Source organism: Phragmites australis, chromosome 3, assembly GCF_958298935.1.
Source record: "Phragmites australis chromosome 3, lpPhrAust1.1, whole genome shotgun sequence".
Classification (NCBI taxonomy): domain Eukaryota; kingdom Viridiplantae; phylum Streptophyta; class Magnoliopsida; order Poales; family Poaceae; genus Phragmites; species Phragmites australis.
The window spans coordinates 43,223,369-43,250,742 of NC_084923.1; the positions used below are offsets into that span (position 1 = coordinate 43,223,369).

A 27,374-nucleotide genomic window follows, 5' to 3' on the forward strand; every position below is an offset into this window, starting at 1 on the left:
AAGTAGGTGACTAAGTCTCCAATTTGCCCGTGTTAGCTAGACACTTGCACACATCCAAGGTGTGTGGCTAGGAGATCACTACAAAGCCTTTACAATGCTCCTCTCAGCACATGTCTACCTGCTAAGGTTTCACAGTCGCATGATTCCACCTCAACAACAGAAGCCCACTCTTACGCCCTTCGGATCCCAAGACATCGTCCATTCACCGCTCTTCAGCGTGGTCTACACTATGCTAAGACTAGCAAATTAATTGGCTAGGCTTGACCCATATCAGGCTTGTGGTTATACTGTAAACACAGAAAGGTCACCCCACGAACCGGTCCTTAGATTTGAGCAAGACTACCATTTTTCAAACCATACATCTCATCATACCACATACTCAAATCCTTATACCATGCTGCTACAAAAGTTATTCCATCATATTTTATCATTGTTGCATAGGACCATTATCAAGTTCAAGGAGCATTAATCATGATTACCATCTCAAAAGCAAGGCTAAGCAACGTACCCTTCCATAACCCAAAACCGTACTAATGCGACAAGAATGATAAGGAAAAACTAGGGTAAAGCCTAACTCTTGGGATTCCCAACAAATTATTAGCATCCATGTTTATAAAACAAAATATTTGTAAACTGGGATAAATATGATCAAGAACACAACTCGCCTTCACTCGACTCAATTGGGTTTTTAGAAAAGTCTTAGTCTAGAAGTCCTTCTAGCTCCTCTGGAACATTGACTAATCGAAAAAACTACCGACAAACAACACAAAGGAAAACACTAAGAACAGTATACCAAACATAATCAAAACATTTTAAAAACACTATGGTTGGATGGATATGATTTTAGAGAAGAAATTTAGATGTAAAAATTGTCTAAGTCGGAGTTAGGATGAAAGATAACAGCTTTCAGAAGATAGATTAGGCTGAACAGGAAAGTCTGGTTTACCGAAGTTATCTTCTTGTGCAATCATTGTGTCAGACTTGACAACATCATTGTGCAAGGTTAAAGAGCTATAGGGCTGACTAGACTTCACTGACTAGGCTAAAGAGAATGATGTGGTGCTGACTTGTCATGTCATGCAAGTATTATCTTGGATTAAAGAAAAGGTACACTGAGATCCAGTCTCGATCACCCATGATCAAATGGCCGGGGTTATGCTTCTAGGTTAAGGATACTACCAGTAAGTCTGCATAGCAGCGACAGCTCGAGTTTCGTCGAAGACAGTGATCGGGCGCGTGGCCACTGACATCGATGTTGGGCTTCAGTGGTGTTTCAGCAAAACTAGGGAAGCATAGCGTAGAACGCGGAAAGTCTAGCTCAAAGTTCTCGTTGGTTTTGGAAGGGATCATCCGAGGTAGTGGCGAAACAGCGACGACTTCCCTCAGATTTAACCATGGCCGCATCTAGATGCATGCGTTCCCAGAGATTGACTTTGAAATTTGAGAAACTGTTTGAACAAAGACGTTCATATATCCCGGGAACACAATGTTATAGCATGGGTTTGGGTAGATCATCCCCTGAGAGGAAGATCGATCAACGGAGTTGGAATGGGTGACGGTTATGGCATGCTGCGGTTGGCAGCCGCGTTCTGGTCATGTCGCTGCACAACCAGTGCAGGGAACATAGGGACATGTATAAGGCTTCATGGGACATGTCGTGACACAGATGGCACATCCATACGGCCGAATTGATGGGGAACACGACAACAAACTTGATGCGCGCACAGAACGCGTCCAGAAACCAGACAGTGGGCATGTCGACCTTGATCCCGGTGGTTTGTCTGAACTACTAGACAAATCGGTTGGTGAGGAAGTGAGAAACATCATGGGTCATGCACTGGTGAAAGGGCATGGCGATTTGACTTCTGATCAGCCGAGAACATCGATGCCAATCGGTGACGGTGTTGCTGTCCATGACGGCGACGACCATGGTGGCACAGATCGAGCTTTGGTTGGGGCTAGGTCCTGGCTAGGGACTTAGTATGATGGTAAAACAGGGGTAAGGAAGGAGAAAGAGGGGTTCTCACCTTGCTTTGACGATTGGAGAAGGAGGGTTTGCGAAGACGGCGACGACGGCAACACCGACGAACGGTGGAGCACGGTCAAGGCACCTGTGGCGGCTAGGGCATATAGGGATGTAAAGGAGGTGGGGGAGGACGTTAAACTCCTATTTATAGGGCTAGGGGCAGCTGGTTGAGGTGGAGTCCAAGCCGGACATGAATCAGGTTCGAGTTCGAGTCGGTTACGATTTCCTTTTTTTGTAGCTCTCTATTTTAAGGATAATATCTCCACCGTTAGGACTCCAAATTGGACGTTTCTGGACTCTAAATTGTAGTACTCAAAAAGATCTACAACTTTTGTATTCATTGGAATTTCTTTAGACACCATTTTGATTTCCAAAAATGCGTCACAATATAAACTATTTGAACAGAGACTTATCTACGCAGCACTGATTTCGGGAGCTATAACTCTGAAGCTCCATTATCCAAACGGGGATTTCCATAGGTTCAAATCAAAGCCCTCGACGAGACCTACAACTTTTGTATCGTCACGATTTGCGTTTGAGACCGTCTTGAACTCCGAAACTGCATCGGAAGATGAGGCTGTCCAGGCCTCCGCGAATATCCATAGATTTCGTGGATTCTTTGTATTGGACCTTCTAGATGACTTGTGTGCTGGCCAAGGACTTGTACTTGGATAGAATTGGGTCCAAAGGAACTTTAGGCATATCTAGGGTTTTAGAAAAGAAACTTTTATAGAGAAATTTGAATAGGGTTTGAATTTGAATTAAGCTTGAAGTGAATTCGAGACAAACCAAAAGATGAGGTTGAACAAGAATGAGAGTAGATAAGGAATTTGAATTTGGATTTGGGTAGAATTTAAGAAAGAGGAGAAATTTGATTTATACAAGAATTTGGATAAAATTTAAATTGAACTAGAGAAGGATCAGATATGATCAAACATTGAATAGATGACGAATTCAAGGATTTTAATTCCAACTATTAAGATCCTTAACTAATTTACTACATAGTTTTGTAAAAACCTTTTCAAAATCTTTTTCACTCAAAACATCAAAGAGAAAGAAAAAGAAAAAGAACTCTAATACATTTACTTAGCTCCTAGCAAAACTCAGTATGTAATGCACAAGAAATAATAACCTAGGTTATTTGGTTGTTTATGAAAGTATGTTTTAAACTGCTCTACTGGTGAAGCTACTCACTAAAATTAGAAAATATTAAAAAGTTATAAAATCTTGGAAAGTAGGGTCATTGTTTTAACTTTAAGAAGGTCCATGGGAGATAAGGAGATTCCACGAATGGTATATGAGGGCATGTCACATGGGGTTCTCCATAATCACTGCTTATGTCCCTGCTAATATTTTTCTAAGCAGAGATTTCTATCTCATGGTGGATTTTAAGGACATGCACACTTTGTTCCACCGCGACAAACCAGACATCAATCTCATAAGCGTGTGGTGCCTGTAAGTGCATACAATCTACCCTTATGTTCATATATTTACCAATATATGCTATAGAAGCTAATGACTAGTGATTTATTCTGTAGAATGCAATTTAACGATGCAGAAAAGTTGAAGGTACTGATCGGATTCATTAATCCGCAACGAATTTTCTAGCCCAACTTGGTCATAAAGTTGAGGACAGATGACCCCTAGATTAAGGGGAAGAGTAACAATAAGAAAGCAAGGGTTATAAGAGAAATGACCAAATCACGCAGTCTTGACATGTCAACCTACATAGAAAAGACTATACTAGAAATACAAGATAAGAACTATATCATGACTCTCTACAACTTTAAGTGTGATATGTCCAGAACTTAACATAAGTATTCAATTTAATTGGTCAAACAAGGATTTGTATAATGTTGATGACGAAGTCGAGCAGACTTGTAGTCTTTGACTCAACTGATCTCCCCCAAAAAATCTTACCAAGATCTCATCCATATTATACAGAGGTAAAAAAAAATCCACATATAAAAATTTGTTATAAATCATTTATGAATGGATAATTATTTATTGGCATTCGAATAGGGTCTATAAATGGTACATAACGACACGATACGACCAAACCGGATGCGATGACAATCTGTACATACTTTACAGTAATAATACACTTCTAATGCTCGCATCTCACTATTTATGACTAAGAATCTTATTGAACTAACGAATACGTTGTGTTTTTATTTAAAATGCCATAAGCAAGGATTTAACACTGTTCTTTGTGGATATTATGTTTATCACGGTAAATGGGAGGTATGCAACGAACCCTGAGGGTGTAAGTTATCATTGCGCTTGCATATTCTTATTTGGTTATGTTTCCGTTATCAGTAGTGTGCCCAGTGCCCCAGTTCACGCGGGAGCTCGCAAGCGTTGTTCACTTGTTCAGTTCGCGTCGTGCGCGGCATGGTCGGAATCCGTGGGATGGCGCGGATCGTGGAGGGCGATGGCGTGCATGTAGGCGACCTAACCGCCAAGTTTAGTTAGCCAAGATTTCTTTAAATAGCAGATCAATGCAATTGAAAAAGCTGCCCTGTTTACGCAGCACAAAAACCGTGTTTGCATCCTGTGTTCGTTCTTATTCTTCTGTCTCCAGTTCGTGTGCGTGTGTGTGACCGGAGCCGTCATTGCCAACAAAAACTTATCGAGTGACACAATGCCCCTGTTCATACGTACGAGTAAAGACTAGTAGCATCATCCAAGTCTTTGTACGAGCTACTGGTCTACGCGAAGATCTTTGTGCTGTGTCCTATGCTGATTCTGGGCACCCTCTCGGCCCTACATTGCCTTTTGGAATCACTCTCTCTGGACACCGCCGTGGCCCATGGGCACTAATGGTTGTCTTAGCTTCCAAAACCGACCACGACCATACATACCCATGAATTCCAACATGGCTCAAACCAGGAGCAAGCAAGCACGCACATCCTGTCGAGTCAAATCTGTTGAGATGATCGAACGCCGAGGCCGTCCTTCCGTCGCCGCACTGATCACTTTCGCCAATCCACGAGAAGTCATGGCGATCCATGTCCATGTGGGTTCCGGGTGCAACATGCGACGCGAATGTGGGCGTCTTTCCGTAGGGACCCGTGGCGAGACTGCGCGGGAAAGCACAGCGTCATGCACGGCCGGCCAAGTCGGCGGCCGCGAAGCCTCGTCGGAATCAATGCCCGATCGAAGGCACGCACAGTCAGGGGGAGAATCCACGCACGGACGGCGCGCGCGCGCGTACCGGACACGATGCTACGGCGTCGATTCGGCGGCCGGCCGGGTCGGTCGGCTAGCGGGTTAGTTGCGACATGGGGGCCAGGAACGTAGGGCCGGTCGTGCCGTGATGGCCTCCGCATGGCGCTGGGGGACGGCGCCCAGTGATGGGGCGTGGCAGCGTGACACCGAACGTGGTGCTGCGTCCTCATCGCGCGCCCACGGAGGCCGGCCGGTCTGTCTGTCTCGTTTCCATGGCCGACGGGGACACTGACCGTGCGAGCGGCGTCGGGGACATGGGGTTTCACGGTGTTCGGAGAGGGTAGGGACGGCGGGCGGCGCTGCCCACCCGTCCGCGGACAGGCTCAGGTGCAGGGGTTCCCCCTGAGTTGCAGGTTGTATCGATCGCACGTTGAATTCTGACGTGCGCCGGCCACATGTGCCGTAGCGTTGCTCGATCCGCGCTTGGTGAATCAACACACGGCGAGTTGAGCTTTTTTGCATACACTTTCACAGCGCGAGATCGAGCCACGCCATTACCGGCCTGTTGAAGTCGTTCGACATGATGTTTAATACCCAAGGAAAGCTGCGCCTCGAGAAAGCGTACGGAAAAATGCAACGCGTTGCGGTATTCAAGAGGGGTAGAAGGGAAAAAAGATCCAAGAGTGTTTTTCTTTTCTCGGAGAAGAATATAGAAGGTTCAATAGTTCATCTAAAAATAGACGGCCCAGCCCGTGTAGGGATGGAAGGCCTAGCCCATCTAAAAATGTGCTTTCCATATTACATTACATAGAAAAAGAAAAAGACCGATCAAGCCCATCATACTTCCCTTCCATAAGTTAAGCCCAGCTCATTTCCATATTCCATTTACAGGTGCTGGCCTAATGGGCGGCCTGACATGGTCTGGCAAGCATACCGATGGCACAGCCCATATATACATGAACGTCGTGCCGTGTTGTTCATGCCATGTCAGGAACGACCCACAGGGAGTTCATGTCGTGCTGATCCAAGGTACGGTAGGCACGATCAAAGTCGTAGCCCATCAAGCTCGTTTAGGTCATGGACCACAACATGCAGCCCGTGTAGGCCATGCTCAGTCGCGTGGCCGTAGGGGCGTTGGCCGCAGGGGTGCGTGATATATATATACACACGGTTGCAATAACTTGGGCGCTGACCCAAGTTAATGGAAACATCCAATCGTAAAAAAATGAACTTACATACAGTTACAATAACTAATATATTACGGTTGCGAGTCGGGCTGGTGAGCAACATGTCTGATGGAGGGGAGGTTACATATGTACGGTCGTAATGAATAAGAATTTATTTATAGAAGACGATGCGATTAATGATAACGTCCAATCGTAAAATAAGGAACATATATATGGTGAAAATAACAATTAAATTACGGTCGCGGGCATTGTGCCTGGTTGGTAGGCGGGGTGGTTCGAGGTAGGTTGGTGGGGTGGTTCGGAGGGGTGGTGCGGTCAGGGTGTTGAATAACTATTTTTAGCGCAGAGAGTATAATAGAGAATATATATATATATATATATATATATTCAAATATTTCATGATTACATGCCCGTTTGAAAAATAATGAGGTATATCCTGATGTCGCCCATTCAACGGGCGATAATAAGGTCTCGAGACTTTGTGAGCCTCTGCTGCCAGCGAATTTAATAACTGGAGAGAGGAAAACCTCGCCTGTTTAGCGGGCGAGAACTTGATCTCGCTCGTTCAGCGGGCGAGATCTTTTGAGTATTTAGGCCGGCGTGGGCAGCCCTACCGATGTCAGATCTCATTTCATTCCTATTTAGCCGAGAGAAGATGAGAGGAGAGAGGAGTGTAGGGGGGAGGGGAGGGAGATTTGTGCGGTGAAGCCTTGCTGGAAAAAAGAGATAAATCTTTTTTCTATTTTTTAATAAACCCGGTGTAGGATAGCAACTAGTGCTATGTTTTGACATAGATAGGTGTTAGATTTAGATTTTATTTTGTAAATATATTAGGATAGCCACTAGACATAAGTTAAAATGTAGATATAGTTTTAGAATTAGGGTTAGATATAGTTCAGCAATTAGGTTATGTTTATACGTATATTTTAGCAATTAGATATAGTATTTAGACATATTTTAGGTATTAGATGTATGATTTAGACATAGTGTAGTCATAATTAATATGATAGATGTAGGATTTAGATGTGTTTGATGTAATAAATTAGGAATATGTTGTTGCAGTATAGATTACATGTTGGGCTACGTTTGTAATGAATTTTGCATTGTAGATATAGTTTAACATGATTCTTTCTGTTTTGTCGCAATAATACCATAGTTTTTGTCGATGGTTACCATGTATGTCGGATATGTGGCAGTTCAGGATTTTTACGTGAACAGTGAAATCTTATTTGGTCCAGAAGGGATAGTATTGTCCGTATTTAAGTCAGTGGATAAGGGTATATCCAGACCAATGCATAAAAGTGTCGGACACTTGTATGCTTGGTTGATGCGGGGTTTCAAAATATACCCCGAAGTTCAAGAGATGACCATTAGTATTGTAGGCAACTGTTTCAGAGAAGGTGTGTACTGGGAGGTGTTTCCGCTATAGGAAGATGAAGTGTGGAAGAGATACCTACAGGATGTTGTGCACAGAGGTTGGTCTCCTATGTTGCTTGTGAAATGGAAGAATAAGGAGACAATTGGGGAGATACAGGGTGGAGGGTACGCGGAGGAGGAGGGTGATGAGGAAGAGTATTATGAAGATGTCGATCCGGATGGTGCATATTTATCGGATATCCGACTGAACCAACTGGTGAGGCAGACGAAGGAAAACAAATTCCTTCTCTAATTGAACAGATGGAGCGGGATGATATTCAGGCTGATAAAACTCCTAAGTATGACATCTCGGATGATGAGGACGATGCTCCGGTTCCTACAGACTGGAACAATCCAAACTTCAACAACCTTGTGGTGAATGAGGGGAATCAAGTGGCCTGAGAGTATATGTAGAATGAGGTGACCCAATATACTAGGTATCCTACGAGTCAGGCTAAAGAATGTTGTGACTCAATGGGTGATATTGCTTTGATGACAGTTTTATATTGTCAAGTTAATAAAGAAGGAATATGATGTAAAGTGCACGAATGAGGGTTGCTCGTAATTGGTCCACGGCTTCAAGGGGAAATGGGCTGACTATTGGGAGGTTTTGATTGTGGTCAACCACACTTGCATGATGGACGAACTTGAGTCCAGCTACAGGAACATCACCTCGGCCTTTATTTACGATGTAATGTACGCTCAGATTATGAACAACATAAACTACGAACCAGGGTCCATAATCAGGCAAATTAAGTAGGAGTATAAATATACTATCAACTACAACAAGACATGGAGGGCAAAAGAGGAAGTCAATTGAGATGTGGTTCAGGACCTACGAAGCGTCATTTGATAATCTGCTATATTTGCTATAGACCATTGCTCGAAGGAACCCAAGGACGTATTATGATATTGATAAGTACACATTGCTGTCCAAACCTAGCAAGTACATTCTGAAGCGATGTTTCTTCGCAATAGGGGAATGTATCGAAGCTTTCAAGCATTGTTGGCCTATCCCGTGCATCAATAGCATTTTCCTTACTGTCAAGTTCACGAGACAGATCCTGATTGCTATTGAGTTTGATGAAAACAATAAAGTTCTATCGTTGGCTTTTGCATTTGTGGAGAGTGAGAACACTAGCAGTTGGTATTAGTTTATGTACCGTGTGAGGGTGATAATTGTTAGTGCTCAGCGGAACGTGTGCATTATACATGACCGGCATGCAGGGATGCTCAATGCAATTGTGGAGTTGCAAAATGGAACGGACGATGCTTGATTGGACCTGTGTGGCTAGATCTGTAGAGTAGGTCGTGCATGAGGTATTTGGGTGTAAACTTCTTTAGGCAATTCAAGAACAAGAACCTCATGAACATGTTCAAGAGGCTATGCAGTTAGAACCAGAAGTCAAAGTTTGATGCTTTTTGGAAGATATTGGATGAGCTGACGAAGAAGCAAACACAGGGGCGTGCAGGAAGGCTTGTGCCGGGGCCGGAGAACATACCAGTACCTCTTGAGTCCCTGCCAAATGACAATGAAGCTAGCATCACACAGAGGAGCGGGTCATCTATCAAGTCATTTAGCGAGTGAATTGAGAATGAGCCCAAGGAGAAGTGGGCTCTTCTCTACAAAACAAATGGAGCTAGGCACAGCATTATGACTACAAATTTAGCAGAGGTTTACAACTGAGTGATGAAAGGTTTGAGAGGTTGCCGCTGGTAGGGATTATAGAGTTCATAGTTCAAGGGACATGCAAGTATTTCAGGGACCGTTTTACAGTAGCGTACACAGAGCTAAATAATGCTAGTATGATTTATGGCACGAAGATGACTAAGTACATGAAAAACAAGGCGGAGAAGGCAAAGATGCACCGGGTGAAGATCATGGGAACTACACAGCACAGATACGAAATTCTATACAGGGACAAAGGAAGGAGAGGTTGACATAACTTAGATAAAGCTTGACATAACTTAGACAAAGCTAAACTTAGCTAAGGAGTTTGATATCTAATTACTTTAACACTTTTGATCCGACTCTCCCGACGAGCATTGCACAATAATTTTATAGTTAAAATTGGAACATGGTCAAGCGAAACTTTTCATCTTTTGGTAGAACCATAATTAATGCATATATTTGTTGCATAATTTAAAAAAATGAAATAGCTTTACCCCAAGATTTTGCCAAATCACAAATAGTAAGATTAAGACTATGGCAAGTGTATGGCGTATACAAAGCTCTTGGATTCATACCAAGCAACCGTCTTTGTACCCCTGATGTTTTCTTTCATATTAGAATCATTGCCATAACCTTGACCCCTAATATTATTAAAATTAAGACCAAATGATTTCATGGAATCAAACAATATATTGAAATCCCCAAACCAGATGTGCCATTCACCTTCAAGAATCCTAGAAAGTACTCTCAATTTTTATTTCGCTATCATACATATTAATGCATCGAACTAATAAAATCATTTATTCTTGATGACTCACATCTGAAGTACAATCTAGGATAATGGAGAAATATTTAGCCTCTTTAACAATCTTTATGATATGAGATTTGTAATGTCAGAAGCTAAAACAAAAATCAACTCATTCTGAATTTTATGACTGAGATAATGATAATGAATCTTGTTGTTTTGAATACGTCTAAGGTGGTCTTGTATTACAAAATCAAATTCTATAATCATCTCAACACAAGCTAAGAAATTACCATTCTGTTCATTGTAAAGCTGCTCAATACATTATTTAAAAGCCAAATTGTGTATACCAAGAAATTTCACAATGGCAACTATCCTTAATAAAACTTGCCTTAAGCGTTCTCCTTTGTAAGTTGCTGTTGCAAATCTTTGTCAATTGTTTCATGCTTGCTCAATCTAGCTCTCAGTTCATTATAACTATTCATGCTAGTAATAGGATCGATACTATTTTCATTGATATGCATTCAATCTCTAAATCCATCATGCCCTAATGAACTATTGCAATTGTTATATTTGAAAATCTTACAATATAAGTAAAACACTTTGTCAATGTACTTTAAATAAACTAACCATTTTATGTCATATATCTCTTTGTTGCTCAATTTTCTAGAATAACAAATATACGAAAACTATCTAGAGTTACCATCTAAAGGGAATTCAATATTTTCTTCTTTTATAGGTCACTTCTCTACTAATATGTCACTAGCTTTATTATCAAGATTATCCCAATTACTTAGATCATAAATATCTGTTGTAAAACTGGTTGTTCACCAACACTAGCAAATGAATTAAATATGTTCTCATGACTACTTACATTATTATCATCCTTATTGATGTCATTATTATCTTCTACAGGGTCATGGTCTCCTAAATTCCCGTTAGTTTATTCCTCCATAGCAACATTCGCTCACTCATCCGGGTTTCTTGAATTACATGTGTTACTCTTGAAAAAATTATTAATGGCTCTCTTCTGTGATTCTATCAACTTATCTACTCATTTCTTTTTTTCGCTGCCAGATACATACTTTCTAGAAGACATGATATCAAGAACATACTGAAAATTGAAATAAAATGCATTAGCATTTGAAAACTAGTGCAAAGCTATAAAAATATTGAATCAATTTAAAGAAATATTACCAATTAGCACGTAGTGATGTGGGACTTCTAATAATTTTTATCCACGAGACCCAACCTGTGCCGTCAATTAATGGCTTACGGCTTACTTCAAAAGTGCAAATCTTATCAATTAGGCCAAGTCACCGATAGTGATAAGTAGTAGAAATTGACACATGCATGAAAGTAAAATAGTTGAAGTTATTGACATATTTATTGGTTCTTAAATTCCTGCATATTTAAAGTCATATGGAAATTGTTATTTAACTTTGCGAAGGTTACTCCTTGAATGGTTACTCTCCTCTTTTTTCCTGCAGGAATTTTACATATTGTTACTGTATTACACACATATTTGTGCATGAAGGTAAAGATGGAAGTATAACACAGGGGCGTTGACAAGAAACGAATTTTCTAGTTCTCGGCATGGAAATTTTAGTGATCTTTTATACACATACAGAGCTAATTACCACGACAGATCAGGACCTAACACAGCCACCGTGCGTGGTTAACTTAAAGACATCTCCATCATACTTCATTCAATTCAGTCATCATGGACTTTATCTTCAGTAATTGAGTCCTGCTCAGTCCTGATGTCGTGAGTCACCCAGAAGACGATCAGCGGCGCTGTTGCGGCCTGCTGGTTGCTGGCCTGCAGCGGTAGACCAGACGGGCGAGTCCGCGGGAGGCGACGATAGTCGCTAAGAGGCCAGCCGATGAGACGAGGTCAGGCCGTGTACAACTTAGGTGCTATCAGCTATTTGGAAAAGAAGCTATCTAGAGTTTTATTACATAAAGAAAAGAAAAATAAGATAGAGAAAAAATTATATATATATATATATATATGACATAAAATCATATTACATATAGCAGCTATCTGTGATATAAAATCATACTCCGATCGGCAAGACAGCAGGTAATTATGATATAAAATACTAGTATTACTGACTGCACATAAAACAGATCGGCAAGACGCGTCACACGTGCGGGACTGCGAGTGCTAACCGCACGATATGGCCTATGACCTATGGGCTGAATCGCTGATGCACCCATGCACGATTGGGGGGACTAGGTTTTAGGGCCCGAGGCAGCCGGGCCGGTCCTGGCCAGACTCCTATGCCTTTGCAAAATACACATGGTCGTACCTATAATGATACTTGAAGAGAAAGAATTACCAGACATGTTACTGGATTCAATGCTTCGTCACGGGCCACGACAGACATGGAGTTGGTAGACGAGATACGAGATCATTGCAAGTGCCACATAGATGGCCAATGTAGACGGGAACTTAAAAACAAATAAAATTTATAGGTGTAAGACTGTAACAAAATGAGTTAAAAGGCCTCGCTAACTTCCATGTTGGTTTTTGCAGATTTGCCAAAAAAAAATTAATATCTATGTGGTCATCCAATTTGAAAAATGCAACTCCGCTCTCGATGTGCACACACCGGTTATCGGTACCTTTCGTGATTCGTAAACTACAGTAAAACAGTAAAAAAAATATCATCCCATCTGAATAAATGTATAAAAAACTAAAATATTTACATGTCATACAAAATATTCGAAAAGTATGATCATCCTATCAGAAAAAATACATAAAAACTAAAAAGTGTGATCATTCCACTATAATAAACACATAGAAAACTAAAATATTTACACATCATTAAAAAAACTAAAAAATTATATCTGATAAAATTGTAAAACTATTGTATCCCACCAGAATATAGCTGTACCGATACATACACTTACAATTTGCCATTTTCAATATCTTTCAATCAAACCGTGTGCCATATGGTTATACCATTGAACTCCAAGGAACTTGGGCAGACGCCCTTTGTCTCCAATTTGCAGTCTTTTCCAAAATGTTAAAGTAGTAAGTTTTGTAAAATATTGGACTTAGTCTTTCAAAATATTGAATGCATACCGAAAAACCCAAAATTAAAAATCAATAAAAATAATAAATTACTAATAATAAATATTAGCCCCACGCATCATTATGTTGCGGCACGAATCGATTGGAGGAAATAAATTTTATAGAACCCGATCTTATAAAAGATAATCTCTTCTATAATAATATATATCCATTTACTTTGTCTCTGCTCTTTAATTTAACTGTTAGATTAAAAGATAAATTTTTAAAAATCTTATAAAATTTGTTTCCACGTATAAGTTTCCGGTCCTTTGGCCTCGCGACTTGTCCGCGTCTGCCTCCCCTCCCCGCCTCTCCCCGGACGTACGCTTCCGCAGCACCGCCCACCAATCCAACTCTAATTCGTCCTCCTCCTCAAGGTCGCCGCGCCCAATGCAGCAACGCCGCGGGGAGAGGGGTACAGAGCTGACGGGAAGGAGAAGGATTTCGATCGGGGAAGCAGCGGGTCTAGCCTAGTCTCCGGAGCTCGAAATCGGTATATAAGAACACGCGAGGGAACCCCATAGAAGATGGCCGCGCAGCCGCAGGAGGATAAATCAGACAGCCCCGGCGCCGGCGCCGGCGGCAGCGCGTGGAGGGAGCAGGAGCAACGGCCGTCCAAGGCATGGGGAATCCTCATCTTCGGCCTCATCGGCGCCACCACCGCGACCTTCGCGGTGGGCACCCCACCTTTCTCCCCTCTTCTAGTTGGGTAGAATTTCTCGAGGATCTTGCTTATCCCACATGATCGCGTCGTGAATGTTTAGCTGTCTAGCATGCTTGTCTAGTTTCAAGCTTTCCGTGGTTAGTCTAGCTTGCGCGTCTAGCTATGGCTTACAGTTGCGATTTCCTCTTCTGACGGGCAATTCGGTATCATGTGCTCCAATTCTTTTGTTTGCAAGCCTACGATAATAACTTTGCTAGGATGAAACCTTATCAGTAGACAGCAGTCCTACTCGTCATGCTTGCAAAGTGGGTTTCTAAGATTTGTCAGTAATGTGAAGTTGTTGACGATTGTTTGGCCTCTTGGTGTATGTAGCTGTTGTGCAGATTTTCATGTGATTAACCTTTTTTTTTTCCTTATTCCTGTGAAGCTCCAGATTACTCAAGTTCGCAGAAGTGTGGATTGGTTCTACACTCAGGTACTATAAGTTACTAGTAGTTATTACTGCTTGTTGATCGTCCAAGTGCAAATTCATGTTGTTCTTTAAATTGGCCGCCAAAACTAAGTAGAAAAACCTTTCAGATCCTCATTCGAAGATTTTTAGCTTGTCAACTCAAGTGGAATGTAATTATTTTTAAGTACCAAAATCATTCTCAAGTCTTGAATATAAGGACATAGTCTATTCTATTAGGTGGATGCTTTTTAGGCAAATGCAGTAGAGAAGGATTGTTAGGTGGATATATAATCGCCTGATGAGAACTTGTAGCTTTTTCTCATATATAGCACACTTTAATGCTCCTAATGAGAACTCGTAGCTTTTTCTCGTATATAGCACACGTTAATGCTTAATATTGTACTATTTGGGGCTTTTACTAATATAGGCCTAGATGATTATGATAGGGTGATCCTCTCATCAGGCCTTCCTTGCCTTGTCAATTCCACTCAGTCGAGGGATTTGCACAGGGAAAAAAATGCCATTTTTGCTCTGCTCTGTCATATATCAGGATCCCTGATATATGCCAGAACTCTATTGATTTAGGAAGTTTTTCCATCGAGTCCTCTTTGTTGTAGTCATAGAGCCAACTAAACTTTCCTGATTGATTTATGATCATATGTTTCTGTTCTATGCTTATACTTGATTGTCTTGACCCTTTGAAAATATACTTATATGCTCCTTTTCCTTCAAAAGTTGAGTAAAGTGCAGACAACATCGTCTTGGAGGAATACAAGTAACAGCTCAAGTCGTGGAAATTTCAGTGAGGAAGCTAAGAAAAGATATTATCAACGTATGCAGCAGGAATATGAGGAGGAACAAGAGAGAGTTGTAAGTTTATTCATATATTCATAGTATTGTTCCTTTTCTTTAGGTATAGTGCAGCTATCTTTAATGCACAACTAGACTTCGAGACTACATATTTCCACCACCTATATGTTATTATTTAACTTCAGAACATTTGCTGAAGTATGCACAGCTTACCTTGAGATGATTTATCACTTTTAGTCCTTCAGTATGCTGACTTCTTGTTGGTAAATTTTGCTCAGCAAAGAATAAGGCACATGCAAAGTGTTTTCAACAGAGATAGGAATAAATTTAGGGGAAGTTATGAAAGTTGGAGGGAGAATGGCCCTCCTGGTGGCTACAATTACATCCCTCGGGATGATTGGTATTGGCAGACTGATACGTCTCACTCGGAACATAAAAATAGACGGACGTACACTCCGGCAGGACATAGGGTTTATCCTATGTCACATCATTATGCAGTCCTTGGTCTTGACAGGTCTTTAATCAAACCTCTTGCTGTATATTTCTTCTCATCTGTTAATCTAGTTATCACACGGTTGACTGTTTTGAACTCATGGTCATTCCTTCAGGGGATTTTTATTCTACAGCTTTACTCAGTTCTAGAAATGAACTCTCTGATTCTATGTTAATGAGTGGTTCAATTGATTTCCTTATTGCGCAATGATTTCCCTATACATTTCCCCTTGAAAGTCCATCTTGCAATGTCTAATTCTCTAACTCTTTGTCTTTTCATTGTTCTTGATTTAAAGGAAGAAAGAACACCAATATTGAATTTTATTTTTGTTGAACGAAATGGTATTGCTATCCCTATTTTCTATGGCTCAATTGCCTTTGGTCGAACTTTGAAAATATTTGTGCTATATGTATGAACTCAATATCTCATATAGTTGTTCTATTTAGCCTAACCAACCTGTTATTCCTTGTAGGTCACGAGCAACACCATATACAGATGCAGAAGTTAAGGTAATGCATTCTCATATCTGTTGTTCCTCGTGCCCTGCATTTTAGTTTGTCTGAACTTGTTGTCTCACCCAACATGGTCAACTGCAACTCACCTTAATAGTTTTACATTCATGCTTATCATATTACAGACCAAATATCTTAACTAAACTCAATATCCCTAAATTAGCTATCTGCAAGTTTTACCCGATCAATTTTGTTTGGAACTTTTTTTGAGAGAGAATGTTGGCACTTTATTGATTAAGGAGCATCAGAACAAAGTACTTCCCGGATGCAGTCTGGGATTACAACATGATAGATATGACTAACTGCATGCTCACAACTACGAGCAAGATTATGTGCCGCTACATTCACCGATCGAATTACATATGAACAAGAACAAATTTCGAAGCCAGTCGCCAGAGATTTGATATCGGCAACCACCGTTCCCACGAGAGATCGATCTTGCTCGGCTGACTGAATACGCTAGATTATCGATAGACAATCAGAAGCCAGAGTGATCCTCGGGAAGCCTTCCTCCTGGGAGAGAGCCAAAGCACGCCGGATAGCCAGAGCCTCAGCAAGTTCAGGTGTTGTAACCCCATCAATATGCTCATTGCAAGCAACCAAACATACACCTTTGTGGTCACGGACTACCACACCTACTCCCGTCCATCGAGCATGAAGGAACAGTGCAGCATCGACAATGAGGGTTTGTTTGGAACAATGAATCTTCGAAACACTTACACTCCCACTCCTTGTCCCCCATCATTTCCCTTGGGTAGTCATTTTACTCGAAATTCTTCGGGGCATATAAGAAGTTGTGTGGTTAGTTACTGGCAAGAGGGATTGGGCTGAATTATAATAGTAACTGAAAAAAGAAATATAGGTGGGTACATTGGTAGTATGCTCCAAAAAAAATGGCAGGGTTTTGGGGTATACATATCATGCTTGATCTATGTCCTCTTGTTATCTGACTCTGGGAGTTCACCTGCTGCAGACTGCTTTTAGAGCAAAAGCAATGGAGGTCCATCCTGATCAAAATCAAGATGACAGAGGTAGTTAACATCTTCCTTCTTTTGTTCATGGATACCACATTTCTTCCAATGCAATTGATTCGTACAGCAGTCACTTATAATATGAACGCTTTGTATGGTGCAGAGTCTGCAGAACAGTTCAAGGAGGTTGTCAAATCTTACGAAGCAATAAAACTGGAGAGAAAAAATGGGTAAATTGATCCAAATGTCTAATGTTGTTGGCAATGTGAGGAAGAGTGGGATCAGTTGTAACTTGCCCTGTGTACGCATCAGAGTGGGATCTGTTGCTGTTGAGGGCCTGTAGCACAAGTTCCATTGATGAGCTTGATGTGTAGACTAGGATAATGTCGACTAAGTTACAAAAGATATGTTTTTGTTCACTTAGCTAGTGACTAGACGTGCTCACGTGCATTAACTGGACAAGGGCGAGCATTTTTGTTGCCACTTGGGTTGAGAATATCTATTCACTTCTGTATACCTGGTGATTTGTTTTTCATTTGGTGGTAACTAATACCAGATCCAAAAATTAAAAATCGTACACAGTAGAAGATTTCTTTCTGCGTCAGGAAGTAAAGTACTGTGTTTCTTTGCATTGATGCATCCTTCCAAGAAAACTTATGAGTTGAGCTGATCGAGAACCAGATATACTAGTTGATTTGTAAAGCTAATCCATTGTCGGCTAAAATACGAAGTGTTCTGCCTCTCTTTTTGAAACGAACAATGGACAGGAGAGCTGCCAATAAAGAGGAGAAAGCCCGATGGGCCAAAATACAATTAGTTCAAAAAATCACTAGAAGTCACAGCGTAGTGGTTCTCGCCTAATTAGGCATCCCAGATGGTGCGTTCCTGTAGAAGACCAGACTTCGGCCTCGTCCTCAAGTTTCTAAGCGATGCAGAAGTTATACGTTATATTCATACTATCACAATGCAGAGTATAGTGGTCCTGTATTTTGCAGCTGAACGTAACACAGACATGTCGGCTGTGATCAAGTTTCAGCGTTTCTTTTGTTGAGCGCTACCGCGGAATACGAAATTCTGTTGGGCTGTTGCCGGTACAGCACTTCCCTTCGTCGAGCGCATTTCGCATCGCTTGCATCTCGTCCGCCACAGCCGCCGCACCCCGCCACCACCGACCCCGGCCTCGCCTCCTCCGCCGCCACCACTCCGGCCCGCAGCGTCTCGACGCCGTCCTCCGCCGCTGCGGCGCCGCCTCCTCCCTCGCGCTGCACTTGTTCCATTGGTGCTCCCCGTCGCTGCCCTCTCCGCTCCCGTCCTCCCTCGCTCTCCTCGCCAAGTCTTTCTCCCGCGCCTCCTCTGCGCTGTCCCCCTCCCTCCTCGCGCCGCTCCCCTGCCAACTCTCTCGGTTCCTCCCTCCTCTCCCCTGTCCTCCGCCGCCTCCCGCCCCCGCGCCTCCTGCCGTCCGCGCTCTCACTACTCTCCTCCCGCCCCGATCACGAGTCACGACCACCCCGCCCTCTCCCTCTCTCTCATCGAGCCCCTCTCCAAGGCCGGACACGTCGCGGACGCCGAGCAGCTCGTCGAGGAGCTCCACTCCCGGGTCCCGCTCTCGCTCCGCCACTACACGGCCCTGCTCTACGGGTGGTGCCGCCTGGGCAAGCTCGACGAGGCCAAGCACGTGCTCTCCCGCATGAAGGCCGCGGAGGTTGCCCCGAACGTCGTCGCCTTTAACACCCTGCTCGCCGGCTTCGTCGCGGACGGGTGGTTCGAGGACGCGTTCGAGCTGGCGCGGGAGATGGAGAGGCGGGGCTGCCCGCCGAACACGGTGTCGTACACCACCCTGATGCAGGGGCTTGGCGCGAAGGGGAGGGTTGATGAGGCCATGCGTGTGTTCGTGAAAATGCGGAGGAAGGAGTGCGCGCCGGATGCCGTCACGTACGGTACTCTGGTTAGAGGGTTTTGCAAAGCTGGAAAGATTTTCCCCGGGGTACGAGTTCCTGGACGCCATGTCAAGGGAGGGTCTGCGTGTGGACGCCGCTGTGTACCATGGTTTCTTTGTGGCGCACGAGAAGAAGGACCAGCTGGAGGAGTGCTTGGAGCTGATGAAGAGGATGAGGGAGTGCCGGTGTCTGCCAGACCTCAAGATATACAATGTGGTGATTCGGTTGGCCTGTAAGCTCGGGAAGATGAAGCAGGCCATAGCATTGTGGAACGAGATGGAAAACTGCGGGATTAGTCCTGGGGTCGACACGCTTTCTATCATGATTATGGACTTGTTGGACAGGGTGCACTGATTCAGGCGTGCAGTTATTTTAAGGACATGGTTGGGAGGGGGCTCTTTGTTGCACCACAATATGGGGTGCTGAAGGACCTCCTCAATGCATTGGTCAGAGATTAGAAACTCGAGCTTGCGAAGGATGTTTGGGAATGCATTGTGGGAAAAGGCTGTGAGCTCAATGTGAGTGCGTGGACCATCTGGATCCATGCATTGTACGCGAACAAACGTGTCAAGGAAGCCTACTTGTATTGCTTAGACATGCTTGAGGCAGGCCTGATGCCGCAGCCTGACACATTTGCAAAGCTGATGAAGGGACTGAAGAAACTCTGCAACAGGCAGATTGTTGCTGAAATCACTGAGAAGGTGAGGAAGATGGCAGAGGAGAGACATGTTAGCTTTAAGATGTATAAGAGACGTGGGGTGAGGGATCTTGAAGAGAAGCCAAGGCAAAATATAAGGATAGGGCAGAAACGTAGTCGCTGGAGGCAGGCTGCTCAAGGTCAGCCTGGTAGGAATGCTGACCTTTTGGATGCTTCAGATGATGAAGAATTTCCTGGCTAAGTTAAAATAGAATTTGTAGACGGCAATTCATCTCTGCTTGAAAGAATTGTTCTCAGGGGTCATGGACTTATGAAGCAATCAAGAAGGAAATGCTGACAGTCATACCTGAGCATCGTTGTAGTATTCTTATGATGAAGATGTATCAGGTTTGCAGTCTTCAACCAAGAGCCGAGTGGTACTTTGATTATGTCTGAAGTCCATGTGCCAGTATGTATGTCACAATTCAAAACCTTTATGTAAGTATATGTTTTCAATGCAGAGATTTGGAGGGTTACTGACCAGCGGAGGTAAGTGTTTTCATCCTACATACACTAGATTTTAACTCGATTATTGTCATACACAGCATGAATTCTTAAAATGTCAATTCAGCTGTTTTATTGCTGTTTTCATAGAAGAATAAGATGATTGACTATTTGATTTTGCACCATTTGTGTTCATTGTATTGTTTCAATTGCCATGTCGTAATTCACTTGTGAAGATTGCCGAGTATGTCCGGTCTTTGGATGCACAGCATGAGTATCACGTACAGCTTCTGGCCAGTTATTACTGGCTGGCAACTGGTGGTAACCAATGTTGGGATTTTACTGATAGACAGTTAAATGGGGTCAGTGTCAGTTTTTATTTTTCAAATTTTCACGCTTATCTCTGAAGTGCTGTTAAATTATTGTACAAATACACCTCAACCCCTTGATAATTGGTACAGAATGATTATGTCTGCTTATATCCTAATTAAGTAATTGTTATCTGAATAGATGTTACATTCTGGTTTAAGTTTTAACTGAATGGTGTAAATTATGTAAATGCACAAGTTTTATAATTATAACGGGTCCATTAAGAAGTTCAAGCAGACAGGCCACAGGTGGACAACTAGCCCATTGTCTTGCTAATTGGGAATATATGTGATTGACGAATCCCACTAATCTTAGCCGTCCAAATTGGAGGATCTAATAGTTTGTTTAGTTCCAGTTGGTGCATGTGGTGAATCCCTACGATCTGAGCCATCCCATTCAAAGGATGAAACACTTCTTTATTTCCAAAATGGTGGATTATATGGTAACATAGATAATGGTAATACCCCATGTAGGAATATGCCTGCTTATGTTTGCGAAGTTCGTAAGTAACCAACATCAGTTTCTGCAAGCGTTATATATAATTGCACCTTCCCTAATAAATGAACATATGTCTAATGAAAAATGAAAATGCAGGGATTTGATTCGTAGTAGATTCCCTTGATTTACATGGCGGTCCGGAGTATATTCTTTGCTACTAGTGCTCGTTTAAAAACATGTTATTCTTCGCCCTATAGGTTTCAGTACCATCGGAGGCACTTCAACAATTTTAGACAGGCATGAATCGGAAATATTGGGTTATGAAGTTTCGCCTGCCATATCATTTGACGAATTCTCTCACTTTGTTTACTTGTTTCTCCATCACTTATGCATGTGGCATCAGTATTTACTTTGTTTGTCAGACATCTGTTAGCTTATCAAATGGAGATAATTCCTCGTGCTAGGAAACAGTGGTCATAGATGGTTCAGGCTTCAATCCCTATCTAAGAACCACCTAAAAATTGTAACTACATTATATTCCGTGCTAATGTTAGTCCTTCTGAGAACTCCGGTTTGCTAAGGAAATTTGCATTAAATTTTGACACCCGTGCTTTTAGGACAATCTATTGTTTTCATTGTTGCATCTGTTCGCAATGGTGGTACTGGCACAAGTAGAAGCAATCACTCTCGCCCCCCTATCTCATTTCCTGCATCCATAGCTATTCATTTTCTTCTTGAGATGTATTCTTGATGGGTTTTTATAATATTCATAGCTATTCATGATGTTTTCCCCTCTTCTTTGAGCAGGTGTGACATGGCCGCAAGAGCGTGCCTCATTTATTTCCAGCAGTGGAAGTTGTTGGGATTGGGACTTAAAAGCTTAGGTTATTGAAAAGTGGTTTTATTGGAGAAATCAAAAACCTAGTTATGAGAAAATAAACTAAAGCTTAGTTGAGATGAGCTTATCTAATTTTTGATGTATTTAGAAGTTAAAAATTTATTGCAAAAGTCAACAGTTAAAATTCAAACTCAATTTTTAGAAAAGCTAAAAACATAAGCCTAAATAAACAAACGTTAACGGAGTTTCATAAATAGTCTCTCTGACGTACTGCTTGAGTGACGTCTGGGAGTTCCACAGCCACCCTGGAGGAAGGGCGCTACTAATTTGCGCGTGCGCATGAGTAGCTCAACTCCGCCCCCTTTCGACAACCCACTCTTTTCTTTTTTTTGAATTTTTTTTCCTTTTGTGTCTTTCTATTTTTGTAAACAAAATTTTAAAATCTTTTCTCAACTTTTGAGAAAACTTTTAGCTCAAACTTTTGAGAAAATTTTTTGCTCAAACTTGTAACTAGAATTTTTTTTTAAAAAAAAATTGACCAGAAAAATTTGTATGGAACATTAGTGCACTCCTGTGGACGCTGCAGTCGCACGCCCTCTCTCTCACTGTGCCCTGGCCCCACCAGGCCACCAGCAACACTATCGTCCATTCGCCCCCCGAGATTCCAAAATCCCAGACGGCCAAACCCTCCTCCCGAGTCCCGTCTCACTCCCACCAACACCCCCAAAATTTGAAACCTCCCCCGAGCCCCCCCCCCCCCCCCCCCCGATGGCCGATCCGCCGCCGGTGCTCACGCTGCTGGTGGAGAAGGGCCCCCGCAAGGGGGAGACCCGGCAGTGCCTCGCCGGCGTCGCGCTCCGCGTCGGCCGCGTCGTCAAGGGCAACGACCTCGCCGTGGGCGACGCGGGCGCGTCGCAGCGCCACCTCGACCTCGCGTTCCTCCCGCCGCCGGCGGCCCGGTGGGCCGTCACCGACCTCGGCTCCTCCAACGGGACGCTCCTCAACGGTGCGCCCCTCGTCCCCACCGTCCCGGCCCCGCTCGCCCACGGGGACCACATCAAGATCGGGGAGAGCACCGTGCTCGCCGTCTCCATCTTGGCCGATGCGGACCCTGACGCCGCCGCCAGGACTAGGCGCTCCGCGCGCCACGCGGCGGCAGCGGCGGTGGAGGAGAACAAGGCCCCGGTGGTTATGCGGTGGAGCGGACGGAATAAGAAGGCGGCGGCGGCCGAATCCCCGAAAGCAGAAAAGAAAGAAGCTGAAGTGGTGACTCTTCGAGGCGGGCGGAAGAAGGCCGCGGAGCCCCCTGAAGTGCAGACGGAAGAGGAGGATAAGGAGGAGGATGCGGAGGCAGCGGTGGTGACACGCCCCAGCAGGCGGAAGAAAGCTGTGGCGACGGCTGCCCTTCCGCCACAGCCGCAGAAGACGAGGCCGGTGAGAGCTGCTGCAAGGAGAGGTGAGAAGACCGGGAGTGGACAGGATGAGGGGGTGGGGGCGAAGACCGGAATGTTTACAAGGGCGAGTGCAAGGAAGGCTAAGGATGCTGTAGTTGAGGAGGATGAGGAGGGGGAGGTGGCTGTGCCCAGAGAGCACGTGGGGAATCCACCGAGGGTGACAGCAGCTAAGAGTGGTGAGGAGGAGGTGGATAAGGTGGAAACTGGAGATGGAGCTTCAAATGCGTCAGAGGGGGAGGTGCCGAAGGCTTGCCGAGGACAGACAAGGAAGACGAGAAGAGGCCGAGGAAGGGTTACAAATGCCAGCGCAAAGAAAGCTAAGGATGCCGTTATTGAGGAGGACCGTGAAAAGGAGGAAGGGGAGGGGGATGTGGCTGCTGCCAGAGAGCTCAGGGGAAATCTGCCGAGCGTGACAGCAGCGAAGGGCGGTGGTGAGAAGGATGATAAGGTGGCAACCAGGGATGGAGAGGTATATGGAATCTCAAAGGCATCAGTGGAGGTGGTAGTGGTGGAGGATGCGCCCGTGGCTCCGAGAGGGCAGACAGGGAGAGCATCAAAGAGGAGGGTCAATGTTCAGCATGCTGCTGCTGACAACGGTGGCAAGGAGGAGGAGGGGAAGGAGTTGGGCATGGGAGAGGGGAACGACCCGGATCACGAATTGGGGGAAAGGACGGTACCAGAATCAAAGCTGGATGGTGTCGGAGAAGACAAAGAAGATGGCAAGAGGGAAGTGAGTGTTGGCGGAGGAGAGGAAGGGCATGATAAGAATGTGGAGGAGCGCACTGGGAGAAGCAGCGTGGAGAAGATGACATTGAGGGAGTGGTTTGTTCGAATGGAAAAGTATCTTCTAGCGAGGAACCGTGAGGCTGTTGAAAAGGCGATAGCAGACATTCGGGAGAAACATCGCGGTGTTTGCGAGTATGCTTCAACTCTCGAGTAGATTCTCATCCTTCTAGAGACTCCATGGTATGTTCAGCTCTAAGGAAAACATTGTACCTTTATTACTTCGGTTCATCGAGTTTAATTTCTTTGTGAAATGCTTTGCTATTCTGCAGTTGGAATGTTTTGGTGATAAACAAATAAAATTTAGTCTAAACCTTTCATGGTTGTGTCCTTTGGTGAGTGCTTATTAAAAATGAGAATGTAATCTCTTGCCACTTTCATTCTTGGCCATTTTCTAGCAAATGACTTTTCTGCAAGTACCAATTAGTTGGTGTTACTTAGATATATGAGGATAAATAGTCAGACATATGGATAGAGTGGGGTAAATATGGTCGCTGATATCAAACAAAGTACCATGACTTTTCTGCAAGTACCAATTTTTACCTGCTCGACTTCATTTCTCGTACAAAATTGGGAATAAATATAAAAAAAAAATGAGCACCGAGGGGAAGGGGGAGGATGTCCCTTAAGATTTTATTAAAAGGATGCCGTGTCTCAAATCCGGATCGGCTCAGTGAGACTATGCTTGACTAACTGTTAGCACTGTGAGAAGTTTGGCAAAATTGGAAATAAAATACATATATAGGCTCCAAATTTTCTTTGGGTAACCCTGCTCTCCTGGATTTAACCCTGATAGAAGTATGGTAGATTTACTTTTTAACTAATAGATTGTGTACTTGGCTTTTATCCACAACTTGCTTAAATCTGTCATCTTTCTGCAGGATAACCTGGAACTGTTTTGGTCAGTCTAATGTAGGGTGGTACGGTGATACCCGGAGATTAAGTGGAAGACAGTACTTTGCTGAAGCATCACAAACAGTAGGTTTGAGGTGTAACCACCATTAGCGGGGTTGTGATCACGGAAAGCATTCATTCCAGTCACTGTAGTTGGTACCGTCCATGAATATGACAAGAGGTACTAGTATGTATAATGTAGTAAAGTTGAAGCTCCATGTATTCAGGATGCATCAAGTAGGGTTGCTTCCGTTAACTTGTTGCTCTATGATAGTCAATTGTAATATATGTTATTTGTACCTTTGGACAACGTTGCATCATACGAGAGTTGAGAAGCAACTGGAGATCGTCATCAATGATATTCAATTGTAATATATCATGTTATTTGTTGTTGCTCTCTGGGTTTTCTCCTCTCGTTTTCCTGTTTGTAACAATGATTGATATGAATGTCAGAATGTGTGATTTGTATCATCTCACAGGTTGCTCCACTTGTTGGTTTGACACTGAACTTTCACCTTCAGCAATCTTTCGCTAGCCTGACATGCGTGATAACAGACCATGTTGTTCACCACCCAGAAAATGTGCAGCTTATTTTCTAGACTGGTTTAGCATTCGTATTTATATTTTGGAAGAAGTAAGAAGTCCATTTTACTCTTCCAAAAGCATTAGCGTGGTCCAGATAATTCACTAAAGTATAAAACCGTTTAGTTTATACTCTTTCAAAGTTTCAGTACCTGATCACTTTATTCAACGGTGGTTTTCTAATTATTAATTAGATAATCTTGTATTTAGGTCCCTAAACTTATCTATTTTCAAAAAAGACCTTGGTTTTTGCATTTGCCCCCTTATAGTTTTATTTATTTACACATAAGTCCATAAAATTTTACAAATAAGCTCCTATATCTTTCTATTTTTACTAAGTAGCTCCTATCTTTTATAGAAAGACCCCTATAACTTCAAAACTTTATAACTTTTTCATAAGCTTTGTTTTAGATGATTCTTGCGCTCACACAATCATAGCAACGAATATTTTCTGTTAGTAGTCTTTTTATAGCAATTTACTGCTATTTGGTGTACTATTCTTAGTTATTTGTGTTTTCTCTTTTGTTAGTTGGTCCTGCGAGGAGACGATTAAGTACAAAAGTAGTACAAAATCTCTAGGAGGAGAAGTTAGAGATAACTGAGCAGCATCTAGGCAAGTGTCTTTGATCACATTGACACCATTGTAGTGAAGTGTGTCTTTTATTCGTATTGTATACTTGTCAATATGAATCTCTTGTTTAGGGTCATGAGTATAGCCTGACCAATTAATTATGTGTCCTCCTTACTCTGTATGCACCGATTGACTGTTGAGTGGCATAAGAGGAGGTCTCGCAGAACCAACCAACAAAAGAGAAAATACAAATAACTAAGAATAGTATATCAAACAATAGCAAAGCGCTATAAAAAGCCTACTAACAGAAAGTACTCGTTGCTATAATCGCGTGAGCGCAAGAATCGCCTAAAATGGAGCTCGTATGAAAAAATTATAAAGTTTTTAAGTTACAAGGGTCTTTCTATAAAAAGGCATGGGCCATTTAGTAAAAATAGAAAAGGGTCCAGGGGCTTATTTGTAAAATTTTAGGGATTTATATGTAAATAAATAAAACTATAAGGAGTAAATGTAAAAACAAGGGCTTTTGGTGCTAACAGAAAAGTTTAGAGATCTAAATGCAAAATTACCTAATTAAAAATCCGAAAACTACTGTTCAAACTGGCTGAGGGGGTAAAGTGATCCGGTATTGAAACTTTAGGGATAAACTGAACGGTTCTATACTTTATAGGTTATCTGGACTACACCAATTCTTTAGGGGAGTAAAACGAACTTCTTCCTTATATTTTCAAAGGACCAACATAAACGTTGGGAATGTGGTCATGATGCAATACCATGATCTAATATTACATCTGACCATCATGTTTCACACTTAAAAAATAAGATGCTTGAACTGATGCAATGCAAGTGTAGGGCTGTTTGAATTGATGGATTGGGGTAATGATAGTGAATTTGAACTGTAGTGAATGACATCCTTTGATCCCTTCTGCACAGTGCGTACTCTAGGATGTGTTTTGTTGTCCGCACAAGGTTTCGTAGAGGCAGCGTCTATCCTGGATGAGGAAAAGTTGGTTAAGGGGATCCATATTCTAAAAAAAAGTGTGTTTGGTTGGCTGTAGTTGCAGATGTAGGCTGAGCTGAGCCTATGATTGGTAGGTCGAACCTAAGGCTGCATAGAGGTTCGATGTGCTGAGAAGGTGATTGGTTGGCCGCATTTGGTGAGTATGG

The 27,374-nt window shown here is 42.9% G+C and overlaps 2 protein-coding genes and 1 pseudogene across 3 annotated transcripts; all 3 read left to right on the forward strand.

Annotated features, from left to right (window-relative positions):
* The first annotated feature begins 13,578 nt into the window (after positions 1-13,578).
* Positions 13,579-17,714, forward strand: LOC133913213 (uncharacterized). Of its 2 annotated transcripts, none has more exons than XM_062356286.1 (7): positions 13,579-13,973; positions 14,391-14,438; positions 15,150-15,284; positions 15,503-15,738; positions 16,190-16,226; positions 17,203-17,260; positions 17,364-17,714. In XM_062356286.1, exons 1-7 carry the CDS (start codon positions 13,827-13,829, stop codon positions 17,432-17,434), a joined length of 732 nt encoding a protein of 243 aa, XP_062212270.1. In that variant the 5' UTR covers positions 13,579-13,826; the 3' UTR covers positions 17,435-17,714. The 2 variants fall into 2 exon arrangements, with proteins under 2 accessions (XP_062212270.1, XP_062212271.1); XM_062356287.1 differs by having other exon boundaries at positions 14,397-14,438.
* Positions 17,715-18,074: 360 nt separating this feature from the next.
* Positions 18,075-22,472, forward strand: LOC133910750 (pentatricopeptide repeat-containing protein At3g49730-like; annotated as a pseudogene).
* A 210-nt stretch (positions 22,473-22,682) lies between these two features.
* Positions 22,683-25,525, forward strand: LOC133913214 (uncharacterized). The gene is made up of 2 exons (XM_062356288.1): positions 22,683-24,343; positions 25,042-25,525. Exon 1 carries the CDS (start codon positions 22,692-22,694, stop codon positions 24,315-24,317), a length of 1,626 nt encoding a protein of 541 aa, XP_062212272.1. The 5' UTR covers positions 22,683-22,691; the 3' UTR covers positions 24,318-24,343; positions 25,042-25,525.
* The last annotated feature ends 1,849 nt before the right edge of the window (positions 25,526-27,374 follow it).

Bases quoted from the DNA above. Each gene is read 5' to 3' on its own strand.
- LOC133913213 (XM_062356286.1), top strand. From the start codon at position 13,827: ATGGCCGCGCAGCCGCAGGAGGATAAATCAGACAGCCCCGGCGCCGGC. The intron at 15,285-15,502 runs GTAAGTTTATTC...AATTTTGCTCAG, and splicing joins AGGAGGAACAAGAGAGAGTT to CAAAGAATAAGGCACATGCA. The intron at 16,227-17,202 runs GTAATGCATTCT...CACCTGCTGCAG, and splicing joins ATACAGATGCAGAAGTTAAG to ACTGCTTTTAGAGCAAAAGC.
- LOC133913214 (XM_062356288.1), top strand. From the start codon at position 22,692: ATGGCCGATCCGCCGCCGGTGCTCACGCTGCTGGTGGAGAAGGGCCCC.